Source organism: Eufriesea mexicana, unplaced genomic scaffold, assembly GCF_001483705.2.
Source record: "Eufriesea mexicana isolate 0111107269 unplaced genomic scaffold, ASM148370v2 scaffold2913, whole genome shotgun sequence".
Classification (NCBI taxonomy): Eukaryota; Metazoa; Arthropoda; class Insecta; order Hymenoptera; family Apidae; genus Eufriesea; species Eufriesea mexicana.
Genome location: NW_016910993.1, coordinates 423,663 through 451,075, shown reverse-complemented (window position 1 = coordinate 451,075; position 27,413 = coordinate 423,663). Strand labels below are relative to the sequence as shown.

General features: G+C 28.4%; 2 protein-coding genes across 2 annotated transcripts in view; both read right to left on the bottom strand.

Moving 5' to 3' along the window:
• T48 (FU domain-containing protein T48) overlaps window positions 1–19,594 on the bottom strand; it is an 89,200-nt gene extending 69,606 nt beyond the window's left edge. The window contains 1 exon segment of the mRNA XM_017904522.1: window positions 19,418–19,594. Coding sequence (XP_017760011.1) covers window positions 19,418–19,505 — 88 coding nt within the window. The 5' untranslated portion in view covers window positions 19,506–19,594.
• A 4,687-nt stretch (window positions 19,595–24,281) lies between these two features.
• The window catches only part of LOC108550696 (uncharacterized protein CG5098), a 6,330-nt gene continuing 3,198 nt past the window's right edge, over window positions 24,282–27,413 (bottom strand). The window contains exons 4-7 of the mRNA XM_017904507.1: window positions 25,353–27,413; window positions 25,076–25,257; window positions 24,659–24,977; window positions 24,282–24,564 (exon numbers count right to left, since the gene is read on the bottom strand). Of these exons, the coding sequence (XP_017759996.1) occupies window positions 24,362–24,564; window positions 24,659–24,977; window positions 25,076–25,257; window positions 25,353–27,413 (2,765 nt within the window). The 3' untranslated portion in view covers window positions 24,282–24,361. The remainder of the gene's footprint in view (window positions 24,565–24,658; window positions 24,978–25,075; window positions 25,258–25,352) is intronic.

The window sequence follows — 27,413 nt, the reverse complement described above, 5'->3', positions numbered from 1 at the left end:
CGACAGGAATTAACATCGCTAATCCATAAAATATACAAGAAATTACAGCTATTTTCTGGTCTGATTTCTATACAAATTTAAATTATTCCCCGTATCGTCCATCTTTAATTTCACGGAACGTGGAAACACAATGTCGATTTAAAATACATCAAAAGCACGTAGTATTAATTGTAAAGAATACGAAATGAAGAAGATGTTTCTATTAAGTATTATCTATAAACGTTTCTATATAACAGAGTAATACAAAATACTTAATTTACAATAATTCAAAATTCTAACCTTAATTCGATTTACAAACCACGTACGAAACACGTTTATTTTATAAAATAGGCAGTATTTTTATATTATATTATATTATGAATTTGTATAAGATCTATAACTATAATGTTTCATATCAAATAGAACATACAAAATACTTAATTACAGTGATCCATAAGTCCAGTCTGAATTCGATTTGCAAATTATGTACAAATGTACCAATCTCAGAATATTTAAAACAAACATATATATATATATATATATATATATATATATAAAAACATTTTACATACACAATATTTAATAAAAACGTATTGTGCATTTCGAATTTTGTAAGATTAGTATGTTAAGATTTTGAATTGTTATTGTTATTTATTTTATACAAATCGACAACACAGACACACACATATATATAGAGAGAGAGAAAGAGAAAGAGAGAGAGAAAGAGAAAGAGAGAGAGAAAGAAAGAAATATAAGTAATATTTCTGTATTTATGTATATTCTATTATTGATTTGCATAAAAATAAATAACAATAGTAATTCAAAATTTTAACATATTAACTCCACAAAATTCGAAATGCACAATACGTTTGGTTAAATATTGTGTATGTAAAACGTTTCTATATCATCTGATACTCCATTACCAATTTATCCAAAAGATATAATTATAATGATTCAAAATTGCATCTTATAAATGATACAAAATACTTAATTACAATGATTCATCATAATTATAGCAATTAATATGATTTATAAATTACACATACATATTAAGCACAAAAAATTCAAAACGAACCAGACTTTCGTATTAATCATTATCCATACACACTTGTGTATTATCAAATAGTAAATGCTTAATTATAGTGATCCATAATTCTACTCTCAATACGATTTACATATTACACACATACATTAATCCCAAAAAATTTAAAATGAATGAGATTTTCGTATTAGTCATTATCCATACACGCTTGTGTATTATCAAATAGTACAAAATGCTTAATTACAGGGATAATTCTACTCTGGATACGATTTACAAATCATGTACCAAACACACACAGGTATATCGTGAATTGAAACAATATTCCTGACCTGGTTGCATCGGGTGTGTAATTCGTACGGCACTGGTGCACGTCGGATAATCCCACTGGTGGTACGTAATTGCGTTAATTAGAGTGTCCACGGCGGTGTAAAAGCTTCGTTTCGTCAAGAATAAAATACGATCGTACACCGCTGATTTTTCCGTTTCTTATTTGTGAAATAGGTATTACCCAATTATTCAAATTCCTGTAAATTACCACCTCACGAAGCGTAAAGAGGAAACGCTTGAATTTCTTATACGCGTTATAGGTTAACGTTCACGGTGATGTTATACAAAAAAATTAAAAATGAGAAACTGGTAGCTTTTAATGGCATAGGAAATGTGAATTATTGATTAATTAAATAGCGATTTTGATTAAATTATTGTAATGACTGGAAAGGTAGGAAGTGGACACGGTTCTCTGTTGAAAGTACATCGTTAACTATTAATACGGTACTAGTTAATGTAGCGTATATAAAATCACCCTGAAAATACGAAAAAATAAAATTGATGGGTTAGCTTGTATCGAAAGTACGATGTTGTTATTTTTATATTAAAAATTCAGGAAAATATAGTTCAAAAGTTAGGTACGGATTATTGACTAATAATTCAACAGGTTATGGTAAGATCATTATCGTACCGTACTATTCAATAGTTACGATAATACAATGAAATTGTTGTAAGAATATAAGTCAAAATTAAAAATTTATTAATGATTACTTTGTTACAAGTTAAAGTAATGTCGTTAAAACTGTCATAACAATATGAGAAATTAAAACTGCAATATAGTTCTATATTAATATCGCTAATAAATTAAAATATAAATATATTATTATATATATTATTATAAATTAAAATATTACCAATAAAATAACCGTAAAAACTTTAGAGGTTAGAATTGAAAAGTTATTATGTCATTAACAATTAAATGTTAAACTGCGTGTATAGCACTATCAAATTATTAGCAACGAAATTAACCTAAAATTTTAAGAAAATTGAAATTCAAATATTAATCTTTAAAAAACCTATATCGTCGACCATTAATTCGATATAAATTAAAATAGCATTAATGAAATTACAATAAAATTGTAGAGATCAACGTTAAAAAATTATTGTCATTACTAGTTAACTCGATATAACCTGAAAAACTAAAATCGAAGCATTATTCTATATCGAAAGTATTTGGTATTATTTCTTAACTATAAAAACCACATCATTAATCATTGATTAAACAAAAGTTGTGATACCATGTCAAAAGTATGTAATTAGCAGTAAATCGATAAAAATAAGAATAACACTAGTGCTATCATAAAAATATGAAAATTTGAATTTGAATTATTATTTTGTTTTTAAAACACGTTGTGAATAATCAACTTCATATAATCAGGTAAAATCGTCGAAACTGTCGTAAAAATATAATGAAGAGGTTAGGATTACTCTGTATCAAGAATGACTTGTTAACCGTGTCGATGCATGTGAAACAATAACTGCGAAACACCAGTCGCACACGATTCTACTAATTAAAAAAGCTCCGGGTAATCTTTTCATCTAAATGATAGCTATGGTACTATATTAAGCACGCTGCTCACAGGATGCCACCGCTTATCGGGCTATCAGCGATCCACTGCTGGCACGTGTATACCATAGAAGACTAAACGCGTGGTGCTAACCCCGGACATGCTTCGTGAATTAGAGGGAGAACAATTTTCCGACGAGAGAATGAATCATGGTGTGGTAGAAAAACACACCAGATATTAGCAGACGAACTATTGCTAATTTTTATTACTAGATATATCGAACAGGTCTCGAAAAGACTTAACCTCTTATCCACGTTACACGTCATGTGACTTGACAGTTGCAATATCTTTACACACTGGAATCTTTTACGTAGTGGATGCATACCCTGCATACGTATATATATATATATATACGTATGATGTTCTTGACATGTTCTGCGAAATATGAATAAAATTTTGGCTAAAATGTGTTAAAAAAATAGTGTAAAAGATATCGTGCAAAAAGAGATCTAAGTGTATATAGGGTGGTTAAAAAACAAGAAACTTTAAAGTTTCAAAATTATAAAACTAACCTATTTAAAAATTTATATTTTAGAGGTTATAAATAATTTCTCAAACCAACTTTTTTCTGTATAAATAAAAAAGTAAGCAACTTTTGATTTATTATCCTGTATGATATATCCTTTGAATACCATGTTTATTTACTTTCTTTTTTTTTTTGTAATGATTCTATTGTGATATTTTATTAGGATTTCGTTATACTACATCTATTTATTGCAATTAGGGGAAAGTGGCGTACCAGTCTCCTAAATGGTACCACATCAATTTCTTTCTTATTACTGAACATGAGTGGTATGTATAAAATAAATGAGATACTAAAGCTACAAATAAAAAGTTAATAAATTACATGTTGTTTTATGAATGCTGCAAATATTTTAAGAAATTGAGTATGATTCATGCATGTTTTTCATCAATTTCTAATAATTTAGCAAGGTGATTTTATGCTTTAGTGAAAGTAGATTTATGATAGAATGTTTTATATTTATATTTGCTACGTATGATAATTATTATGAGACTTAAATCACTCTTTTTGTGAAACTTGTCATTTTTTAACTCATCCTCAATAATCACAGTCCTCATTAAATTATTAAGTACAATAAGATACTCTGTATCAAGAATGACTTGTTAACCGTGTCGATGCATGTGAAACAATAACTGCGAAACACCAGTCGCACACGATTCTACTAATTAAAAAAGCTCCGGGTAATCTTTTCATCTAAATGATAGCTATGGTACTATATTAAGCACGCTGCTCACAGGATGCCACCGCTTATCGGGCTATCAGCGATCCACTGCTGGCACGTGTATACCATAGAAGACTAAACGCGTGGTGCTAACCCCGGACATGCTTCGTGAATTAGAGGGAGAACAATTTTCCGACGAGAGAATGAATCATGGTGTGGTAGAAAAACACACCAGATATTAGCAGACGAACTATTGCTAATTTTTATTACTAGATATATCGAACAGGTCTCGAAAAGACTTAACCTCTTATCCACGTTACACGTCATGTGACTTGACAGTTGCAATATCTTTACACACTGGAATCTTTTACGTAGTGGATGCATACCCTGCATACGTATATATATATATATATACGTATGATGTTCTTGACATGTTCTGCGAAATATGAATAAAATTTTGGCTAAAATGTGTTAAAAAAATAGTGTAAAAGATATCGTGCAAAAAGAGATCTAAGTGTATATAGGGTGGTTAAAAAACAAGAAACTTTAAAGTTTCAAAATTATAAAACTAACCTATTTAAAAATTTATATTTTAGAGGTTATAAATAATTTCTCAAACCAACTTTTTTCTGTATAAATAAAAAAGTAAGCAACTTTTGATTTATTATCCTGTATGATATATCCTTTGAATACCATGTTTATTTACTTTCTTTTTTTTTTTGTAATGATTCTATTGTGATATTTTATTAGGATTTCGTTATACTACATCTATTTATTGCAATTAGGGGAAAGTGGCGTACCAGTCTCCTAAATGGTACCACATCAATTTCTTTCTTATTACTGAACATGAGTGGTATGTATAAAATAAATGAGATACTAAAGCTACAAATAAAAAGTTAATAAATTACATGTTGTTTTATGAATGCTGCAAATATTTTAAGAAATTGAGTATGATTCATGCATGTTTTTCATCAATTTCTAATAATTTAGCAAGGTGATTTTATGCTTTAGTGAAAGTAGATTTATGATAGAATGTTTTATATTTATATTTGCTACGTATGATAATTATTATGAGACTTAAATCACTCTTTTTGTGAAACTTGTCATTTTTTAACTCATCCTCAATAATCACAGTCCTCATTAAATTATTAAGTACAATAAGAATATAAACATATTAAATAAAATAAGAAAATTATTAAGAATCATATATTATACATATAAGATATTAAATATATAAATTATTACATACATTAAATATTTTAAATACAAATTATTTTTATGATTTGTATATTTATAACTAATTATATTACACATAAATATAAATAAAATTAATATTTTAAAAACAAAAAATGTAATATATGAATTTTCAGACATTACAATTGCACTTCTTTTTTTTATTAATAATGTTTAATTAATTATATTGAACAAATAATTTTCTTTTTAATTAATAGCCTTTATCTTTCTTCTTCTTATAGTAATTACACATTTAATAATATCAACTATACTCTAGTCTTAAATGTCAAAATATAAACTATAGTAAGCTGATGTAACATTCGTATGAATAATTTAATTTTAAATTTATGTTAATAAATTTGTCATTTATTAACCAATGTAAGATTGATTCCAAAAATTTTGATCAATGATAAGTCATGCCCCCATATATTTCTCATCTTTCAACGTCCGATTACAGGCAGGAAGGAAACTCGATACTGACTGTAACAACTAGACTGTGAAGGTATTGGATGAATATTTTAACAACAAAAATAAAAAAAATTCTATAACAACAGAATAAATAAAATGGCGGATAGCTTAACCAAAAGTTAAAGAAATCGAATAGTAGGAAATTCACATTGAAAAAAATTCGATTCTAAAAAATAAAAAATGAATATCAAAATTTTTTTGATAAAAAAGAATAAAAATGTAAAAATTGAGTACAAAATAAAAAATTAAAAAAAAGAACGATGAATTTATGCAACTGAATAATTCGTTTTCAATTCTTTTGTTTTAAAAAATGCTTCAAAAGTCATGAAAAAACTCGAAAGTGACTTTAGAGCTTGCAATCTGTTTTCCAAAAAATATATCGATTTAACGAATCATTTAAATTTTGTTTTTAGAGAAACTAATCATTCGATAAAGCTCCAGTTCAAATTGTATGTTTCGATGAATTTTTTTCTAAACAATCACAAGCTGAAAAATATATTAAGAAATCGTGGAAGAGGTTTAAAAATACATTGGTATTTTGACTTTACTTTCAAGAGAATTGCTGTTTCGTTAAAAGAGATATGAAAGTACGCTTCGCGTAAAAGTTGCGGATTTTAGAAAGGGAAACGGAATGTTGAATACAAATTATTTCGAGGATAATAAATTGCAAAGTATTGCGTTCCAACTCGTGTTTAATACTGTAAAAAAGTGCACTTTCAATTAATCATGACTACTTTTACTTTCTATTTTTACATTCGAAGAAAAACTTGTGAAATTATTAGTAATTGATTAATTATTTACTAAATCGCTTCGTAACTACGCAAATAAGGTGATAAATACAATCGCGTTACGTATAATGCCTTAGCATAAGATGTAAAATAATTAAATAAAGTTACGAAGGTATATACCTATTTAATTTCATATTTATCGCTAATATTTCTAAATATTAGTTAAAAATTAACTTAACAAATTAAATTAAAAATTTACAACCTCCACATTGTTAACTATATTTTCAAATAAAATCAGTATAATAAAATGTAAAATTTTACGTTTGTAGAATTTTATAAATAAAATCCTATAAAAATTATATTTATACATTATATAATTTTACAATAAATATCTTAACTTTACCAGCTGTATTCTAATACAAAGAGATTATAAAATAATAAAAATATAAAATTTTATATTTTAAATCTTCCATAAATAATAATATTCCACTTTTTCTCCATAATTATACCCTAATGTAAAATATTTTTCAACAATTTTCTCCTCATAATTCTGCTCAAAAACAGAATATTAACAAAATAACGAAAATTAAAAATATTTAATGATCTCCAGAAAAGAATAATAATTTTTCAGAAAATTCTTCCATCACATTTTTTTCCACAAATATTGTGCGATCTTACCAATACCACCCTAAAGTAAATATTTAATATACACCTCCACAGAGGATATTTTACATTGCAACTCGGTAATGCTTCGAACGCTATGGCTGTTACGATAGAAATTGCCTGTAATTTCGTCGGCAGTAGTAACTAGTACCTACTTTCTACGTGTAACGCGATATAAAAAGTCAGCAAGTATTTCTGTACAAGTTTTCGCTTTCATCATAACTACTAACACTCGTAGTGTTCGCCAGGACGCGATGAAAAAGTGACCACGAAATATCCTTGCAACTGCAACAGTGCTGGCAGTCTTCAACGTTAGAGACGTTAACCGAGAATGACGTTGAAAACCAATAGAATCTCAGAGTCCAAGATTAATTATTCACTTTCAATGAACACACAATCGAAGGACTTGCGTCAACGCGCGAATAAAAGTCCAAATAAATCACGTCGAATAAATGTCCCTATGTCAAGACTCCGTGTCAATCGACGTCTCATGAGGAAAAAAAAAGCACGAACAAAGTAATTTCTTTCGAAATTTCAAATATATGACCGTTCGTCAGTGTTTCATTGCTTCAAAACGTGATTAAAACTCCAAATGTTACCACAGAAAATAAATGTTCATATGCTACGACGGCCATGCCAGTTGACGTCTCTTAAGTAACAGAATGAGGAGTAAAAACACGAACAAAGTAATTTCTTTCGAAATTTCAAATATATGACCATTCGTCAGTGTTTCATTGTTTCAAATCGTGATTAAAATTCCAAATGTTACCACAGCAAATAAATGTCCCTATACTAAGACACCATATCAGTTGACATCTTCTAAGTAACAGAATGAGGAGTAGAAACACGAAGAAAGAAATTTTTTTCGAAATTTCAAATATGTGACCGTTTGTCAATGTTTCATTGCTCCAAAGCGTGATTAAAACTCCAAATGTTACCACAGAAAATAAATGTCTCTATGCTAAGATGCCATGTCAGTTGACTTCTCCTAAAAAAGAGAATGAGGAGCAACAACGCGAACAAAGTAATTTCTTTCGAAATTTCAAATATATGACCATTCGTCAGTGTTTCATTGTTTCAAATCGTGATTAAAACTCCAAATGTTACCACAGCAAATAAATGTTCCTATACTAAGACGCCATGTCAGTTGACGTCTCCTAAGTAACAGAATGAGGAGTAAAAACACGAACAAAGTAATTTCTTTCGAAATTTCAAATATGTGACCGTTCGTCAGTGTTTCATTGTTTCAAATCGTGATTAAAACTCCAAATGTTACCACAGCAAATAAATGTCCCTATACTAAGACGCCATGTCAGTTGACATCTCCTAAAGAAGAGAACGAGCAACAGAAGTAAAAATAAAGGAACTTCTTTGTAAATTTCAAATATCTGGTTATTTATCCGTGTTTCGTTAGATTAATGTACGAATAAAAATCTAAATGTGATTGCATCAAATAAATGTCCCTATGTTAATATCCCTTTACACGGAAGTGTAAAAGTTTCTGAATGCGGGATTACGAATAAAGTAATTTAAAGTACCTTAAAACTTGAATTACTTTAAAAATTGTTAAGCAATTCAAATATTTGCACATTTCTCTGTATTTCATCGTGTCAACGAAGGAATAAAAGTTAAAATAAATGTCTCTATGCTGATACTTCCAAGGAAGAGAATGTGGGATTACGAATAAAGTACCATCTTTCAATGTTTTAAGTATCTAGTCATTTATCTGTGTTTCACCGAAGTGTCTTGACCTGGTAGAAAGGAATGGTTTCCCGTTTTTAGATTTTAATTAAATTCTTTAGATCGTGAAAAAGTGCTAGACCGAGTAGCGGAGGAGATCGTGCAATCTCACGAGGCTATGTTTATTTAGCACATACATTTCTCATTGTGCCCTAGAATCGTCTGTTAGCTCGGTTTCAGCTTAAAAATAACGATCGAGCAGAGAGAAATCCAAATAAATAGAAGTTCAATTTCTTTTGCACGCTTCACGGAAAACGAGCAAACAATGGAGCAACGTGAGGTGCAACGTGCTTTTTATTCCTTAATTATTTCGTAGAATTTTGAAAGTTACGAGTTGCTATTTGTCAGTAGCAGATATCTCACCATGTTATGGTTTGTAACTATTAGAAATAATTACAATAACGATTATGTTTTAGATCAAATTAAAAACGCTTTCTAATAATTGGGTAGATAAAGGATAGCTCAGAATTTTTCGCTAAATGAGTTTGTGATAAAATCAAAACGAGTCTTCTATAAAACGTATTTCATAAAAGACTTCGTGAAAACCAAGTTTATTTTCCTAGTTCTTACACGGGTACAACGTAGATTGGAATTCATTTTTAATTCACTAATTTATTAGTTTTGATTCTTAACTTTTAATCATAATTCATTAATTTATCGAACGAATACAAATAATATAATACAAGGTTATAAATAACAAATAACATTTTCTTCTTTCTTTAACAATCAAAACATTTTACAAGGTCCGAGCATTTCGTCAAACTTGGCAATTTTCAGTATAACGAACATGATCTCACATTTAAAGATTTACAGTGGTGTAGACGCATTAAACATAGAACCAAAACAAGGCATCTTCAAGTAGAGATTCCAAGCTTTAGTTTAAAAAAAAAAATCACGATCTTACGATGATTTTTCGTAAAATTATCGTCAACCAAAATTGACCAATTTCTCTTCAAAATTTTTCTATCCCATAATTTTTCGAGCAGGTAGTTTGGCGTCCAAAATTCTTTCTTAAGCCTTTTCGTGTCCAGTTTATGATATAGATCGTCACTTTCTTCTCCTTTGCATAATCCAGGATAACTATCAAGCGAAATTTACTTTGCACTAATCATATTCCCTAACCTTTTCCAACAATTGATCAAATAATGATTAAATACAAAAAAGTCAATCAAAATTAATAAACGAATTAACCCTTTGCACTCAAGAGGGGACCATCAGTCACCATTTCATAAAATTTGGAAGATCGATATTAATTAATATATCAAATTTAATGCAATGTAATAGTATGCGAGGTATCGAAATCAAATAATTCTAAAATTCTATTATTATACAATTCTTTACTTACTGCTCAAAAAAGTATCGTCAGTTTTTTAGTAGAGAATCTTTGATTCTATACTCTTCTCTAGCCAAAAAATCGTCAAGTGCAAAGGGTTAATAAATTAATAATAAATTAATAAATGATATTTTTCAACACAATTGTCCAACATAAATCCTAAGTTTAGCTATCGACTACCTAACCACTTCAGTACTTCTCAGACCCAAATCCATCGACGTTAAGGCTGATAAAGATGGAGTATAGTGAAGTGTCAAACGAGGACTGGTCTTCTGATGGACTATCTAACATATGATTGACTTCAGAAATCCCATAAATAGGCGATATAAAGAAGACACCAAGACAATTATGAAGAAGCATCAAGATAGCATCACTGATGTTTTATCCATCGATTACCTAATGGTTTACACTCTTCAGTCTGTCTTGTTGGGACTAATGAAGAAGGACGTGAAGTGTCCTGAGGGCAAGACTCATGATTGACTAGCTAACGTTCTATCTGATCCCCAAAAATACTATAAATACTTGATAGGAAAAAGAAATAAACTTAGACTGACATAAAAATAGCAGTGGATAAGTACAAGTAAATAAAATTAGGCGAGCCAGAGCAGATTGTGACTAGTTAAGTGCACACATGCAACTCCGTTCATAAGTACTAGGGCTCTTAGGAACAGACGAAGCAAGGCTGAAAGATTATGAAATTAGTTATTATATTATATATTATTTATAACATTTTATTAAAATGTTATTATATTAATAAAAAAATGATTTGCCTGTAATATATATAATATACTATTATGTGATGTAAAATTCTTGCATTATTATTGCAAACCGATTAAAGTGTTCAGATATTTATAAATGGTAGTGTGTACAATAAAATCAAATTTGTTTTACCATATCTATCGTGTTCATAAGCTGTTTTAATTAATTTTGGTATTCATACTACTGGATTTTCTGTAATATTGGTTATGTTAATGATTCCACAAATTTCGAGGAAATTCCTCCAATTTTCCCATCTAAAATTCATCACAAATTATCTCAATAATAATTTAGAAATTCATAAAATACCTCCTCATCTGCATAACCAGAACCATTTCATTTTGCTCGAATTAATTTGGAATATTGAATAAATTATCCAGTATTTCGCATATTTCTAATTTACTTTTAATTTTAAATCTAATTTTATTCAAATCGAATTAATATTTGGAATAAATTCTGCAAAGTTTCGCATTTAATTTAACGGAAATTCTTTCAGTGATGAATTTCGTATCCTTGAAATACCACCATTTCATTTGAAAATTAAAAGTTAGATTAGATTTAATTAGATTTAAATTTAATTTAAATCTAGTTAGATTTAAATTTTGAGTAAAATTCCCCTGAAATTCCTATATAATTCATTAAAGGTTCTTTACTAATGGCCTTCGCATCCTCAAAACGTCTTCTCCTTTGTAGCACATACATCTTTCCATGATTATTCATTCAAAATCATTTTATCCCGTGAAATAAAATTTTATTCTACCTTCCATTACTTGAAAACCGTAGCTTAATCCAATTCCGCGGTACACCTTGTGCATTACAATACACGCGAATTACGTGTCAGTATACATTTTCCCTTCAATCTTACGTAACTCATTTCCCTCGCAAGAATTTCATGCTTCTGTATGCATCAGCATAAAATCGGATAAAAATCTTTCGACAAAACGTACACGATGAGATAGTTATGCGGTATCATTCTAACGACCAACACTTTCATCGGAACACTGGCGTTAGAATACGGGCACGAATACTTTTCGTGCGTATGTACCTTTCACTAGACCTCTGCTACTTTACATGTTTTCACGCACTCCTCAAAAATTCGTTACGCTCCTTTTACGTTCTACCTATGCGGAATGAAGGCATAACGATCAAACTTGCGCTACGTGGACGAAGTTCACGAGTAAAATAATAAAATCTGTCCACAGAATGAGTAGTTCATTCATCGTATGTAAGGTGTAGGGGAACGTATTATAGATATATGTGTAGAATTACAGAAAACAGATAGGCTGAAATAGAAAATAATGGAAGAATAGAAAATATGAAATAAGAAAATCATGAAGTCTTGAAAAAGTTGAAGGTAATTAAAATAATAATTGATAAATGTAGATATATAAGTAAGATAGTAGATAGATATATTGAAGTAGTATATAAACATATATACATAAATACTATACATATGTAAGTAGATATATGTGTAAGTAGCTGATGAAAAATAGAAAATATGAAATAGGAAAATTATGAAGTCTTAAAAAAGTATTGAGAAAAAATAATGTATCGGGTGTCCTAAAATTCACGCAATTAATTTTAATAAAAAACACAGGTTTTTAATTAAAAATTGTTAATATTGTTCAACGATGAAAAAGCGTTGTTCTTTCGTATAGCCTCCATTTTTAATAACCCTGAATTGTCATGAAGAGTATTGAGAAAAAATAATGTATCGGGTGTCTCAAAATTCACGCAAATAATTTTGATAGAAAACACAGGTTTTTAATTAAAAATTGTTAATATTGTTCAACGATGAAAAGACATTGTTCTTTCGTATAGCCTCCATTTTTAATAACCCTAAATTGTCACGCTATCTTTTTTTTTCATTGGTAATACTTCACTATACAAATGGCGCAAAATTCAAACCTTGCGTGAATTTTGGGACACTCTATACATACAGAGTTTGATAAAGTTTGATAAAGATATTATGAAAATTTAATTTTAAATGATATTTGAAAAATTTGAAAGGGAACACGTTAGAAATGAAAATGTTAGGATTAACGATTAAAACGTTTCAATGCTTGTTGAACATTATATGAGCAGCGTTTGTTCATACTTATAAAGAAAATTTGAAAATTATTTCAAAAATTATATTGAAAAATTATTCGAAGATTATTTAAAAATTATAATTCGAGAATTACGCGAAAAATATTCAGATACGACTGAATAAAATAAATAAATGTGGAAATAAATACGAAATGAAAATTAAAAAATACAATTATGTTTCTTATTTCGATATGCACATAATCTTAATATTTAATATCAATTCAAAAAAGTTCTTTCGACAAATAAACTGTAAAGGAATGCAAAAGTATATTTGCCAAATGGCTTTACCGAATTATGGAAACTTGTTATTTTCTTTATTCGCCATTTTGAATATCAGAGTATTAAGGTACGAGCATAAATTAAATTGCGTGGGTCGATAAAATTACTTACATCATTATAATTTACAATATTGTTGAATAATTTAACTTTTATATTTAAAAAGTTAATTTTAAATCTGCTCTTTAAGTCATCCACTAAAATAAAAGAATACTTTCAATTCACTTTATTATACGTTGATTATGTCAGCAACTGTAAATACTCAAATATTCACGCGAAATAAAATATTTTATAAAATCCTCAAAGGATACTCCTGCACAAAAATAAAACGAAAGAATAATAAAAATTCCTACTTGCAATAATACATCTACAAAGAAAAAAACATGACCGGATAGAAATCAAAGGGTGCAACATTTTTCATTTTCATCGATAAAAGATTGTAATACAAATTTTGGAATTCTCTAATTCCGTTTTCACATTTTTAGAACTTTGTTCAAATCACTATTTTACTGTAACGTGTAATAAAACGCAAGAAATATAGGAATTTTAGCTACTAATAATCTTAGCTAATAATTAAAAACTTAATTTAATTAATAGGTAAAATTTAAGAAGTAAAAATTATATTGAATTAGAAAATAGAGAAATATATATGGAAACTACGTGGAAAATATGATAAAAAGTATATTGTTATTGATTAATTATCAAATTAATTAAATTAAAAATCTCACATTTTCAATGAGAAAAAATGAAAATGTTTGCTTATTAGAAACTTTTGCACATGCTATTCATAGCAATAAACGCATGATATTCAGAAGTAACATTCCTTCAGGACAATTTTACTTCCGCTTAACTAATAGAATTTGAATTACCTCGAGTATTATACAGAAATGAATTTCTAGAACAATATCGTTAACTTTTTAAGGAATAATGAATTCGGTGAAAGTTATGAACGAAAACGATTAATTCGTGTCCAGTAAGAACAATCAGCATGAAGATAGAGTTATATAGTGTCCAATTCGAATTACTCTATTTTTATTAAATTACTCGAACTAGAATTGAACTATTTTGAGGCATAAGGATGATTTCAAAATAATAAAATAAATATTGCGACGTAAATAAAATAATTTTGAAAATTATATTATAGCTATTATTATTAATTTTTAACTATAATTTTGAAAATTATTTTATTACTTTAACGATAATAATAATACTAAAGTACTTAATGATATTAGCACTTATGGTTTATCTTTACTAGTCATATACAATAAAATAATAATAATAATGATATAAAATTAACTGTAATGCAGCATTTAAAAGTGTAATCTCAATAACATCCATATTTTTCATCATCATATTAATTATTCACAATGTAATAAAAATTTACCATAGAAAAGAATAATATAATAACAAAATTAATTGTAATATTAAGTAGTTGTTTAAATAATGAATATTTTTAATCATATTTTTAAAAATTTTTTAAATAATCTAATACAGTAATTAATTAATTCATCTATTACAGTAGAAATATACCATGTAACCCATATACAAGTATACTATACATAGTAGAATCAACTGTATTCTATTTCAAAGGCAAATATTTCCATTAATCAATGTACATATCTCAATGGAAGATTAAGAAAATAATATCAAACGTCTCTATTAATCAATACACTAATTATATTATATTACAATATATTAATTAATAATTCAAGATTATTATCTCTTTCTTTAACCAAATTAAATTATTATTCAGCAAAATATAAATTAATATTAATCTATAATAAAACCAACACAATTCCCGTGAAAATTACCTGTAAATGTATATAGCCCGCCTAATCTAAGATGAACATACATTTTCTCAAGCAAAAATAAATGATCGTATAATAATCTTTCTCCAAAAAAAGTTATTTCAAATCTACTATAAGAAAGAGGCTTAAACCTATCGTATAATAAATAAAAATTCTCTGTCTCGAATAACGGATTAAAGAAAAATTTGGTCGCAAGCTGCTTCAACGGTAATCGAAAACTAACTCTAAAGATAAGGGATACCCTAATGGTTCTGCTCAATAGCTAAAGGAACTAGCTAACAGAAAATTTTCAATGAGTAGACATTTTCAACAACTATGTTACGAGTGACGGCAAATGCCACGATTTGCTTCTAGAACGTTTCACAGAGGCACTTCCATCCTAGAGGTATACCTTTCCCCTGCATCTACGGTCCTGTGCCCGGTGGTGGTCCGTCCTGGTCAGGGCCGGTGAGCACAACAGCCTTCTCTAACCTAGAGCTCGTGCACAACCGAGAGCTCCGACAACGCAAGAACGATACTCGTCTCCTTTCACTTGCACAAACAAGCCAAACATCTCTTCTATCTTATTTACTTCGTTAATGACACACCTCCATTGTGTTTTCTGTATTTTGTCGTTTTATTAGAATGTACCATTGAACATTTAATTGACGCAATTACGACAAGGGCATTTGTCACATTTCTAGTTAAACGATGATATTAAAGAGGCATATAGTAATAGTATAGTATATGGTATAGTATATGGTACAATACATAATATAATACACGACATAGAACATAATATAATATACAATATAACATGTGACACAGTATATAGTGTAGTATATATATAGTATAGTATAGTATATAGTATAGTATATAGTATAGTATATATATAGTATATAGTATAGTATATATATAGTATATAGTATAGTATATATATAGTATAATATATAGTATAGTATATATATAGTATAATATATAGTATAGTATATATATAGTATAGTATATAGTATAGTATGTAGTACAGTATACAGTATAGTATATAGTATAATATGCAACATAGCATATATTACAGTATATAGTATAGCATATACAGTAAATATCAAGAGGCATATAATGATAGTACTGTATATCAACAATTAATTAGTTTAATTATGAAATTTTAATATTTAATATATTGTTTATCCTAAGAGGATTCATGTTATCATCGTGTTAGTTTACGTAATCATAATTTATTTATAATAATGTTTGCATCGAACATGGGAACTTTATTTGCTAGGGATGTTTATTTGGCGCGTAGTTTGTATTATCATAAACTTACAATGATACAAAATATATTTGGTTACATTTGCGAAAAAATATTTAATGAGTCGCTAGCTCCAGTCTTTCTTTGGCACAAATACTTCTAATGCACAAAAATTAGGGGATAGAAAAGAAAAAAACAAATGAAACGGTGAGAAAAAAGCAACATTTGTCACGAGAAATTACTTCAATCGATGCAACATTAATTCGTGTATTTTTTTCATTAATAGTAATTTATTATAGTAATAAAATTTTTGATTATAATAAAATGGAAAAATGTATTAGTAAATTAAAAAAAGGTGAAAGTAAGGAGTTTGTAGCGAATCATAAAATTAAGAAGTTTAGTATAATAAAAGAAATACGTTTTTCAATTCTTCAGGGAGAAATTTTTTAGTTTTTCGTATGATAAGGACACTCGTCACGAGAATGGCGATGGCGACTATATTCGTCATAAAAAGTAAAACACTTTTCGTTGTACGAACTGAAAAATATGTTTATGCAATACATTACCTTGATAGTAAACATTTCCTCGTGTCGAGTATACTCACCGAACAAATTATCAAACTGATCACCTTTTGCCATAAGCGGTTTAGTATCTTTTCGCAATTGAGAAACCAAAATGGGCCCAATAGAACAAACTTACTCGCATTAGATTATATATGAAATATTTTTTAGGATCATCGACAGTTTTGAAAATTTTTGAATGGACCGACTAAAATAGGTCACCCTGTATATTCTTGAGAATTTCCCCGACCTAACTCGCGTAACAAAATAAACTAGGTTAGTTTGTTTAATAAAAAGATACTCGAATGGATTGATTTAAATGGATCACTCTGTGTTATTTTTTAAAAATTTTCTACCTTAACTTGCTTAATTAACTAAACTAAATTGATTTGTTTAATAAAATCATTTCGAATAATGTTACATTGCCACTGATGATGTGGTTCTTATTTTGAAAATTTTCATTGTCATGTTTCATTACGTCACGTGACTATCATAAAATATCTTTATGCAATTTATGACTTTGTTGACAGTCAACACTGTTGGACTCTGCAGAGCAGTTGTGAGAGAAATCTTTGTGCAATTTAATCCCATTTTAATTTCGTCCCTTATTAAATTAAATTTTATTCAATTCTTGGTTGTATTTTGTTAATAATTATAAATAATTTTCAGGGTTTCGTTACTATACTGCTTTATTATTCTTATCAAAATATAACGTCTTTTATTTTCTACATGTTTATGTATTAATTTTATTTCTTATATATAGTTAAATTTTCAACATTGAACAATTCATATCCGTTAAATGGAGACGATCCTCGTGGTTCAAAAATTGATTTTGTATTTTGGAACGAATCTACGTGATTTTGCAATTGCACTTACTTCCACTGATAATATCACTCGTTTAATACTATTTTCATCCCCTATTACCTGCAAGTTTCACCTATACCTTTTTAAAGAAAATTATATTAATTGAATTAATTAAAGAAAATTAAATTAATTAAATTAATTAAAGAAAATTAAGAAAATTAAATTACTTATATTAATTAAGCAAAAATATTATACTTCCTTCACACTTAAATTTGATTTTATATACTAACATTGAATTTTCATTATTCGCATGAAATTATTGAATTTTTATTGTTAACGTTAAGTTTTAATCATTTGTATTATATACCTAGCAAATAACTTAAATTTTTAACTTTTAAGAAAAATTTAATTTATCACTGCTATTTATTAATACAAATATAAATTATATGCGATGTTGGTTAATTTTATATAATTCGATTAAATTAAAAATATAAAACATACAATTACGAAATTTTTCATCTAATATAAAATATAAAATTTATTTAACAGTAATTTATAAGCACTGTAAAGGATGTACACTTTGGAAATATCAAATGCAATTAAAAACCGTACGATAAAAAATATCTTATCTCATTCGTTTCATATATATAAATTCAATTAAAATTTTTTTCCTGTTATTCAACTTAATATCTGACAAAAATTATAATAAATTAACAAAATTCCTTGACGTATCAAAAGACGACACAAAATGGCGTATAATAATAACGTTAAAAAAAAAACCGGCGTTAAAATGTCTCAAAATTATTTCTTATAAAACTGCGTAGAATTAAACATTTTTTAAAGAATTTCTTCGAATCATAATTTTAATTAATAACATCTTCGTATACTAAAAATTCTTAACACGTTAATACGTACATTTTAATTAAAAATTTTTGATTAACATTTCGCTGACATTTAATTGACATTTTATATAAAATAAAAAGCAGGGGATAAAGATTAGATGGATCAAAGATTAAGAATTTTCAAGGAACATTCTACAAAAATAATTTAAAATAATTATAGGTACAGCGATTTTACAATGAACATTAAGGAAGCAGAGTTGATATAAAAGGAGGATTTCTGGTATAGTGCGCCTACGAACTCGCGAGCATTGTACAACAATTAGCTCAGAGATGAGCTGGACTCGGTCACTGTTGCGTTTCATATGAGCGAAAAAGAATATTTTTCATGACATGTAGTAACGTAATATAGATTGTTATTCGAATTTAATCCAGAATAAGATTTAATCCAAAAATATAATTTGAGAATCAATGTTATGCTTTATGCAACGAGAAATTACGTTTGGTGTTAAAGAAGGATTCAAATTTTTTTCTGTTGTTACTTGCTTTTGCACAATTCTATATTAGAAATTTAATTAAAAATTATCGTTTAAAAAATAACGGTTAGTATACATTGTTGACAGACAACTAATTTATCTTTCAATGTTAACTCCTGTGCTATAAGAAAGTTCTATAAAATGAAAAAGCGCGAAGATATTAAATGCCAGAATACGATGTAAGAATCAGGTAGATTATGATAACCACGTGTGTTTGATGTATGTAACACCATAATACAGATACAGAGAAATTATGTTACCTCGTAAGTCGTTATCAGCCGAAGTATAATCCAAAATGCAGGAAAGAAGTGCCACACTAAACTTCACTACTATTGATAAATTACCCATTTTGAGTCGACATAATTTCTATGTCGGTACAAAAGTCACAAAACTTCATGAAAACTCGAGCACCATACGATCACTGCACAACACATCCACCTTCCACCGCAGTCAGTAGCATACTGAAGAAACGAACCCTACTAGAAAGTGGGAAGACTTTCTCGTTCCCTGACCAATGACAGGAAGATTAAAACCATTGATATATTGAGGATAAGACATACAACATTGCATGCTTTTCTTTGAATTTCAAGATGGCGAATTAAGCGCGATGTATGATTTAGTACTTCTATATTCAAGTTTTATTTTACATATTAGGAAAAACTTTATTTTACATGTTTTAACTTGGAACACAACTCCTATACACACGTATTCTACCATCATTTTGGGATCCTATAACAAACATGACAATCTGTTTAATTCGTATTTATATCGAAAATAATTTAATTATAAATAATTATAAATATTATTCGTACAAAATATTTATTTCAAAAATACCAAGAAAAAGACCTAAAAACAGTATAAAATATATAATTCACTGTATGCTAAGTATCAAAACATAATTTATAATTTTCGGATTCACTTTACAACAAAAATGTTTTATAAGCACTTGATTATATGATTATTATAGTTACAGCCAGTAACTGTAACAATACGAACATATTCAAATCATAACGCATATACAGTCTTAAATAATATAAAAAATTAAATAAAATGGGTTTATTTTATTTTTATATATTTTTATTAAAAGAATATTATCCGATAGTAACAAAACATAAAATAATTTCTATTATGCATTATAGTTCTATGAATAATTATAATTTAAATATCAAAATAAGAATAAATAATTAAAAATTAAAACAAAGTATTTTTACGATTCACACTATAAATTATTGAGATGTAACAATTTTTTACATAAATGTTTAAAAATCTCTTTGGAAAACAAATATGTTGTGTTACAAAAATACCAGCTTTAAAACATATTTCAAATATTTAAAAAAAATAAAATATTGAAAATTATTTAATTTTACATGTTTGTAGCATATATTAACATGTACATACATATAACAAATTTCATATCACAAAAATCATCTAGACAGAATTAAACGATTATATTTTTACCCACTTTTTCCTTTCCTCTTATTAAAAAAGTTTCCTTCGTAGTTTATTAGTAAATTTTCGAATTATACTCTTGGGTAAATTCCTGTCCTTAAATTATTTCTTATCGAAATAAAATTTACGAATAAAAATGTTTCAAATTCAATGATTAACAGTCAATGACGACATTATTATATTATATATAAAATAGAGTAACTATACCATTTTGGTAAACGCCGTACCTGAAATTATACATTAGTGCAATACACAAAAAGAACTGTAATTCATTGGTACCATCGCAATATAAAAGTGCATATTTTGGTTATGGATTTACTGTATTTAAATATATTTACAAAAGTTCATTTCATTATGTTTTATAATAAAGAAAATTAAATATTATCGATTAAAATAATACTATCCATTTTGTGTCATGTACATAAAAATTTTCATTACGCAATAAAAAGTTGCGTATTTTTTGTACGTAATTTTTCCTTGTTTTGTTTTGATTAATGGAGTTAAAGTTACTACAAGAATTCCATAATATTCCATCAATTTTTTTTAATTTTGTACATTCACGTAATATTTGAAGGGCTATTTTGAAATTGTCTATATTTATTCTGACTTGTGACTTATATCATGTTTTATTATTCATTATATTTATATTACACAAAGATGTATACTTAGCTGTATTATTGTATCGATTTCAAATACATTCCGCGAATTTTGTTCTACTATTCAGTATTACTAAATAGATTAAAACCGATGATTTTTGCATCGATTATTAATATTAAATCAGGTCTCAGAAAATGTGTAAAATTACAGTTGGCTCCCAAAGTAATATAAAAGTAAGAAAAGAAAGAGGAGCTAACAGAAAGGAAAAAGAAATATTCGAAACTGAATTAGGTTTAAGAAATACGAAGGCAAGGAATAAAAATACCTATTGATTTTTTAACATTACATAATTGTTTTTGCTACTTTCAATTCGCGAACATTACTACCGTTACCTTTCTCACCATATATCATGATGTGACAATTTTATTTTACAGATCTATATTTTATACAAATTACTTAGGCATTGTGATATTCAAATTTTTTACGCATCATTACGTCGGTGCTTTAAATTATCTTTTCCGCAATTTACAAGCCAAATAAATTCAGCATTTATACAAGACAGATCATAAAACATCTTTCTTCCATGTCACTTTCAAAATTTATTAACTGTTAATAAACTATGCGTACAAAGAGAATTCTAAAATCTCTAAAATTTCTGATAATATCCGGATTTATATTTTTTCACAAATAGACTAAATATGTATACAATACTTCACTGGCTTATCATTAAACTGAACTGTACAAGAGTATGTAGATAATGCTCTATGTACGCAAAGTTAGATTTAAAGGAAGAATATACTGGAATTATTCATCACACCATTCTGTCCAGAAATTTTTTTGTATCACAAGTATTAATATTACAGTTATTCATCTAAGATAGAATTTTGTTTCCCTTTCATACACAATTGTATAATATAAGCGTTTTGTTTACAATTCAATTTTTCTTATTAAACTCAGTAGCAGTATTTTTTGGCTGTTTGTTTCTTTGTTTCTATTTTACAAAGACTGCCCTTCACAAAAAAGTAATGAGCTATGTCTTGAGGAGTTTAAGAAAAACCCAAATACATTTACTTTTAAGTAAACTGTTTGTCATCTTACATTAAAACAGATATACTATAGTTCTAAATAAAATGCTTTTTTACGCTCTTCGATTCTTTTTACACGACATTTGTTACTATATATGGTATATATGTACAAAGAATCCTTTTCCTTCGTCAACTTATTTTCTGTATCTATATTACTAACGTTTAAAAATGATTACTCTTGTTTTGCCATACTCTGTGTTGTGGGAGGAGGAGTGACTGGGGGGGGGGGGGGGCGCTCGCTCGCGTGTGTAATTTCTTTTTGTCTACTCAAATTAATGTTATGTACATTTTATTCTATATATTTTTATACAATTTTCCTGCCTTTTACTACTTCTCCCTGATACACGAAGAGAATCAATATTATCAATATTCTTACATTTGTTATTACAAAAACTTGCATTTTTTATATTCTTACAAAATTTGATGAAAATGATAGTGACAATAATGACGGCGTAAATGATTACAATAATAGTAATATGAAAAAATAATATAAATCAGTAATAATTACCATAAATTTTATAATAATAAGTAGCGATTAATTTAATCACTAAATTGTATATGTACTATTAAATCTTAATCACTGGTTTCACACTCATAAATTATAGTATACAATGAAGTTATAATTGTCACATGCCAGAAAAAGAGAAGTTAATATTTCTCGAAGAAATGTTCATTTCCTTCTTAGAAATATTATATTAGCAACAATAATTACAATTATTACAAGTGTCCTCTTTTTAAGTAAACATGTGAGCTCGTTCTCTTTAAGTAGGAAAATGATTTCAACATATAGCTATAAAATAGATAAGGTTAAGAAATAAAGGGAAATATTATATGAGCGAAAATCTATTTATTTACACCTACATGAGATTTATATGTCACAATTAATCTTCAAAAAATTATAATAGAAATAAGTATTATTACACTAAATGTACTTTCCCGCAATAAAGAACATAACTACACATGCTTACTAAAATAGTATGATTTTCAAAAACAGAAAAATGTCTTGCAATATCATTGAAATTGTATAATAATATAATAGTCATTTTTCACATAAGAACTTTGTTATTTACAGTTGATTTCTTACATTCACAGGAGAACACTTGTTTATATATTTCTTATCCACACTTCTTTCGAAACGTGTCAAGAGTGTTCAAATTCCATCAATTTAATTGATTAATAATCCATCCCATTTTATATACACACATACAACTTAGAAGAAATTCAGTACTTTTTCATTTCTTTGCCGAATTCTGATTTTTGTTTAAATTTTGGTACAATATGCCCCATATTTTATTCCTGCGTACATGATGTTTTAGGAAAATATTTGTAATGTTTTCAAATTTCATAAGTATTAGTAAAAAAAGCAAATACTTTTTTTGATTAACATTGTTCCTCAGCAACGATTCGTCTATACTACAAATTTTAAATTAAAAAATCTTCCTTTTACATTAGGTCGAAAAGGCCACTGTTCAAGGCCACAGGCCAAGAAAATTAATTAAATTTAATCAACGAGAAGAACTTCCATTTCTTCATTTCCGTTAATTTCCATTTTCATTTGTAATTCCTAAGACAGTAACAGCATTCTCGTTTGAACATCTTGTACATTGGAAGATATTTCTGTCGAGCATATTGATATTTTGTGTATGCAAATTACCATATGTCTGTCCTTTATACATTTGACATTTATACTTTCACACTTCAAACACACTTATGCATCGAATGATGCAAAGCGTAATTTCAAAACGTCTCAAAATTGTTAAATGCTGAAAAATATAAATTAATTATTAGACTTGATTAAAATTTCAACTTTTCTCAACAAAAATATTGATTATGTATAATACACAGTGAACAAGATGTTAAAGTGTTAAATATTTCTGATAGTATATATGAATATACAAAGATGTTTTGTTTTACGCTTTGTTACTTTTAACATACTTCTTTTACAAACAAATTTGAATATAATTTTCTATAAGTATTAGTCATCATTCGGTGCTCCAAATTAAAGCCATACATTGTGAAATAGTGGATATAATTTATTCCATGGTAGCCCATACTGGAAAACTCACCGAAGTTTCACGTAACCCGATGAAGGTTGCACTTCGGTATATACTGATTAGTATCCAAGTGCCAACCTTTCGTTAATGCACAGGGATAATGTGTAACGGCTTTACAACCGCGTTTAACGCAACCAATGTTTGCTCCTGTTAAACCACAAGAGTCACATGTCGATTTTGCTGCATCCCATACAGCTTCTTGCAAACCAGTTACCCTTCCACCTGTAATATAAATTCATTTTTTCTTCAGAATCTTACAAAAACGTAATTTTAATAACAGTAAGTTATAAGATATTTGTTTTTTCTTTTTTTGTACCTGCCATGTACACTCCAGCTGCCCAAACAGCACACTGTTCATGAAGCCAAACTTCCCAACGTTGTTCTTCTCCAGGAAGTACAGTCATTCCCGTAAACATGGCATTAGTATTACTTTCAATGGAATTTCTTTTCTTTTTTCCCATTTTTGCAGTAAATTGGTCAGCTAACCCAGCATACCTCAAACTTCTTTTATTCTTACCACCTTTTTTCTGTTCTGTAGTAATTTCTTGTTCATCAGCTGAAAGAATTCCATCTTCTAAGCGTTCTTTACCGATTAAATATGGTCCAAATAAATCACTTAAAACACCAGCAGGAACCTATAATTTGATAAACAATATTATTATTTAATATTATTTATGGTTAGTAATTAAGTTGAAAAACATTTGAAAATGTTAAAAAGTAATATTATACATACAGTATATGTTCCAGGTGTTATATGTGGACCAGCTAAATTAGGATGTGGTCGAGAAGGATCTCCAGCTATTACAGAATGTGGTCCTTGTTTACAAAATACGCAAACCCATGTGGAATCTGTCGTATGTGCATCATAACGTGATGACAATGTTGAACTAAAGAGACCCGCTCTACTGACTTTACCTATGTAAAATATACAATTATAAATGTGCCCACAAATATTTTACAAATTGTTATAGATGTTTGTTTAAACCGATATTTAAATAAAAAATACACACCCCTATAATCTAAATCGTTTTGATGACTGAGTCTCTTACTTCTTCCTGCATTACCATTTCCAATACTTTTTCGTTTTTCTTTACTTTTTTCTTCTTCTTCCTCCCGTGGCGCATTAACAACCTGAATGCTTAATGGACTGTCCCTTGGACCTTCAACATGAACTACTGGTCCACGAGATCTAATAGAACTTGCATTTGATCCAGAATCATATGCCATTTCTCTTATTCCATCCACTTTTGCATTTTTCTTCGTCTTTTTCGAAGCATCTTGTTTTTTTGAACTTTTAGACATTCTTCTCTTTTTGATTTCCTTCTGAGGTATATCATTACCGACAGTCCCAAAAATATTTTCAGATGATCTTGACATTTTTCGTTTACCTCCCTGTACTTTAGTTTTTTTCCCTTTCTTTCCAGATATTTTTGTATCAACTGTAGATGATACATCAGTAGGATTTATATTTTGCGCTTCTTTTGTGTGCAATATATTATTTTCTAAATTTTCGGCTTTCGTTGTGCTGCCAGCTTGTAATTCAGGTTCTGTAATTTCGGATTTTGATTCTTCCTTTTTGACATCCGTCTCTGTCTCAACGATACCAGCAAACATCTTTTCAAGTTCTGATTCAACTTCATTAAACGGATTTGTATTATTTACAGGTTTTGGACTTGTTACTTTTGAAAAATCAGTCGCATCATCGCTAGATTTTCTTCTAACCCTCTGATTCGATGGAGTCGAACTAGGAGGTGTACTTTCACTACTTCTCCGCCTTCTAATTGGTTGATTTTCTTCACTTATTTCTTCTACGCTTTCTTCAACTTTCTCAGGTATTCTTTGTTCTGTTGTATCAGTATTGTCTTCTAATTTTACAACTGGAGTTGCGCTTGTTGCTTCTTCTGCTATTGGTTCACTTGTTCTAGGTTCTGTTGGTTCTGTTGGTTCTAATTCCATATCTTCTACTTCTGTTTTAGAATCTTTACTAAGTCGTACAGGCTTCTCTAGTTTTCTTTTTCTGCGTTGCTTAGCATTATCATTGGAATCATCATTACTGAATGCTGGAGATACTACTTCATCCTCCCTATTTGGAGATTTAGATTTTTGTCTGTCAGGGGACATACTTTTAACACTCGATGTATCTTTTTCTTCTACTGGCATTACAATAACAGATCCAATATTTTCTGCACTGCCAAGTTTTTTATTTCCACCTTCTAATTTTTCTAACAAAGAATCCACACCCTTTTTACCTCTTTTTGGTAAATTTTTAGGTGATCTTACATTCGTCTCTTCAACTTTCCGGTCTCGTTCTGAGGATGATTCTCTTTTCGGACTATCTGTTACATCCTTGTCCATTCTGGAGGTAAGGTTCACAATAACAGGCAGAACATTTCTTGGCACTTGTGCAATAACACTTAATGTATCTTTATTTTTTGTAACCTCAGGTTCTTTTTTCTCAGGAATTACCCTCTCAATTGTTACACTAGGTGGTAAATTTATAACTTTTTGCGTAAAATTATCTACATTCATTTCCTTAATCTTATCATGAAGATTTGCTACTCCTTTTAAATTGCTTTCAAAATTTTTCACTGTTATTTTAGGTGTTGTAACTTCTTTAGTTGAAAGTGAAACTGGTTCACTAACAGAATTAGGTGTTGGAACTGATGAACTAATTCCACTATCAGATGAAGTTTCTCCATTCAGAGGTATTGGGGGAGAAATAATATTTCCATTTCTGCTACCCTTATCTACATTTCTTGCAGTCAAACTTATTGGGATATCTTGAGGTATTCGAGAGTAATTTTCAGGAATAATTTCAGATGTAGATGATAAATCTAATGTACTTTGTGAACCTGGTGAGTTTCTATACTGACTTTGGTTCTGCCTATTATCTACTAGCATTTGCAAACTAAACAAAGGATTTCCTGGTGTATTGGCTGGAGTAACAGTTTTTGATGGAACAGTTGGTGTATGCCATGTTGGAGGTGCTTGAGTATGTGCAAGTTGTGGTGTAAGTTGTGATGTTATATGAGATGCTCTTGCCATAGATGGATGTGTATAAAATCCTGCTG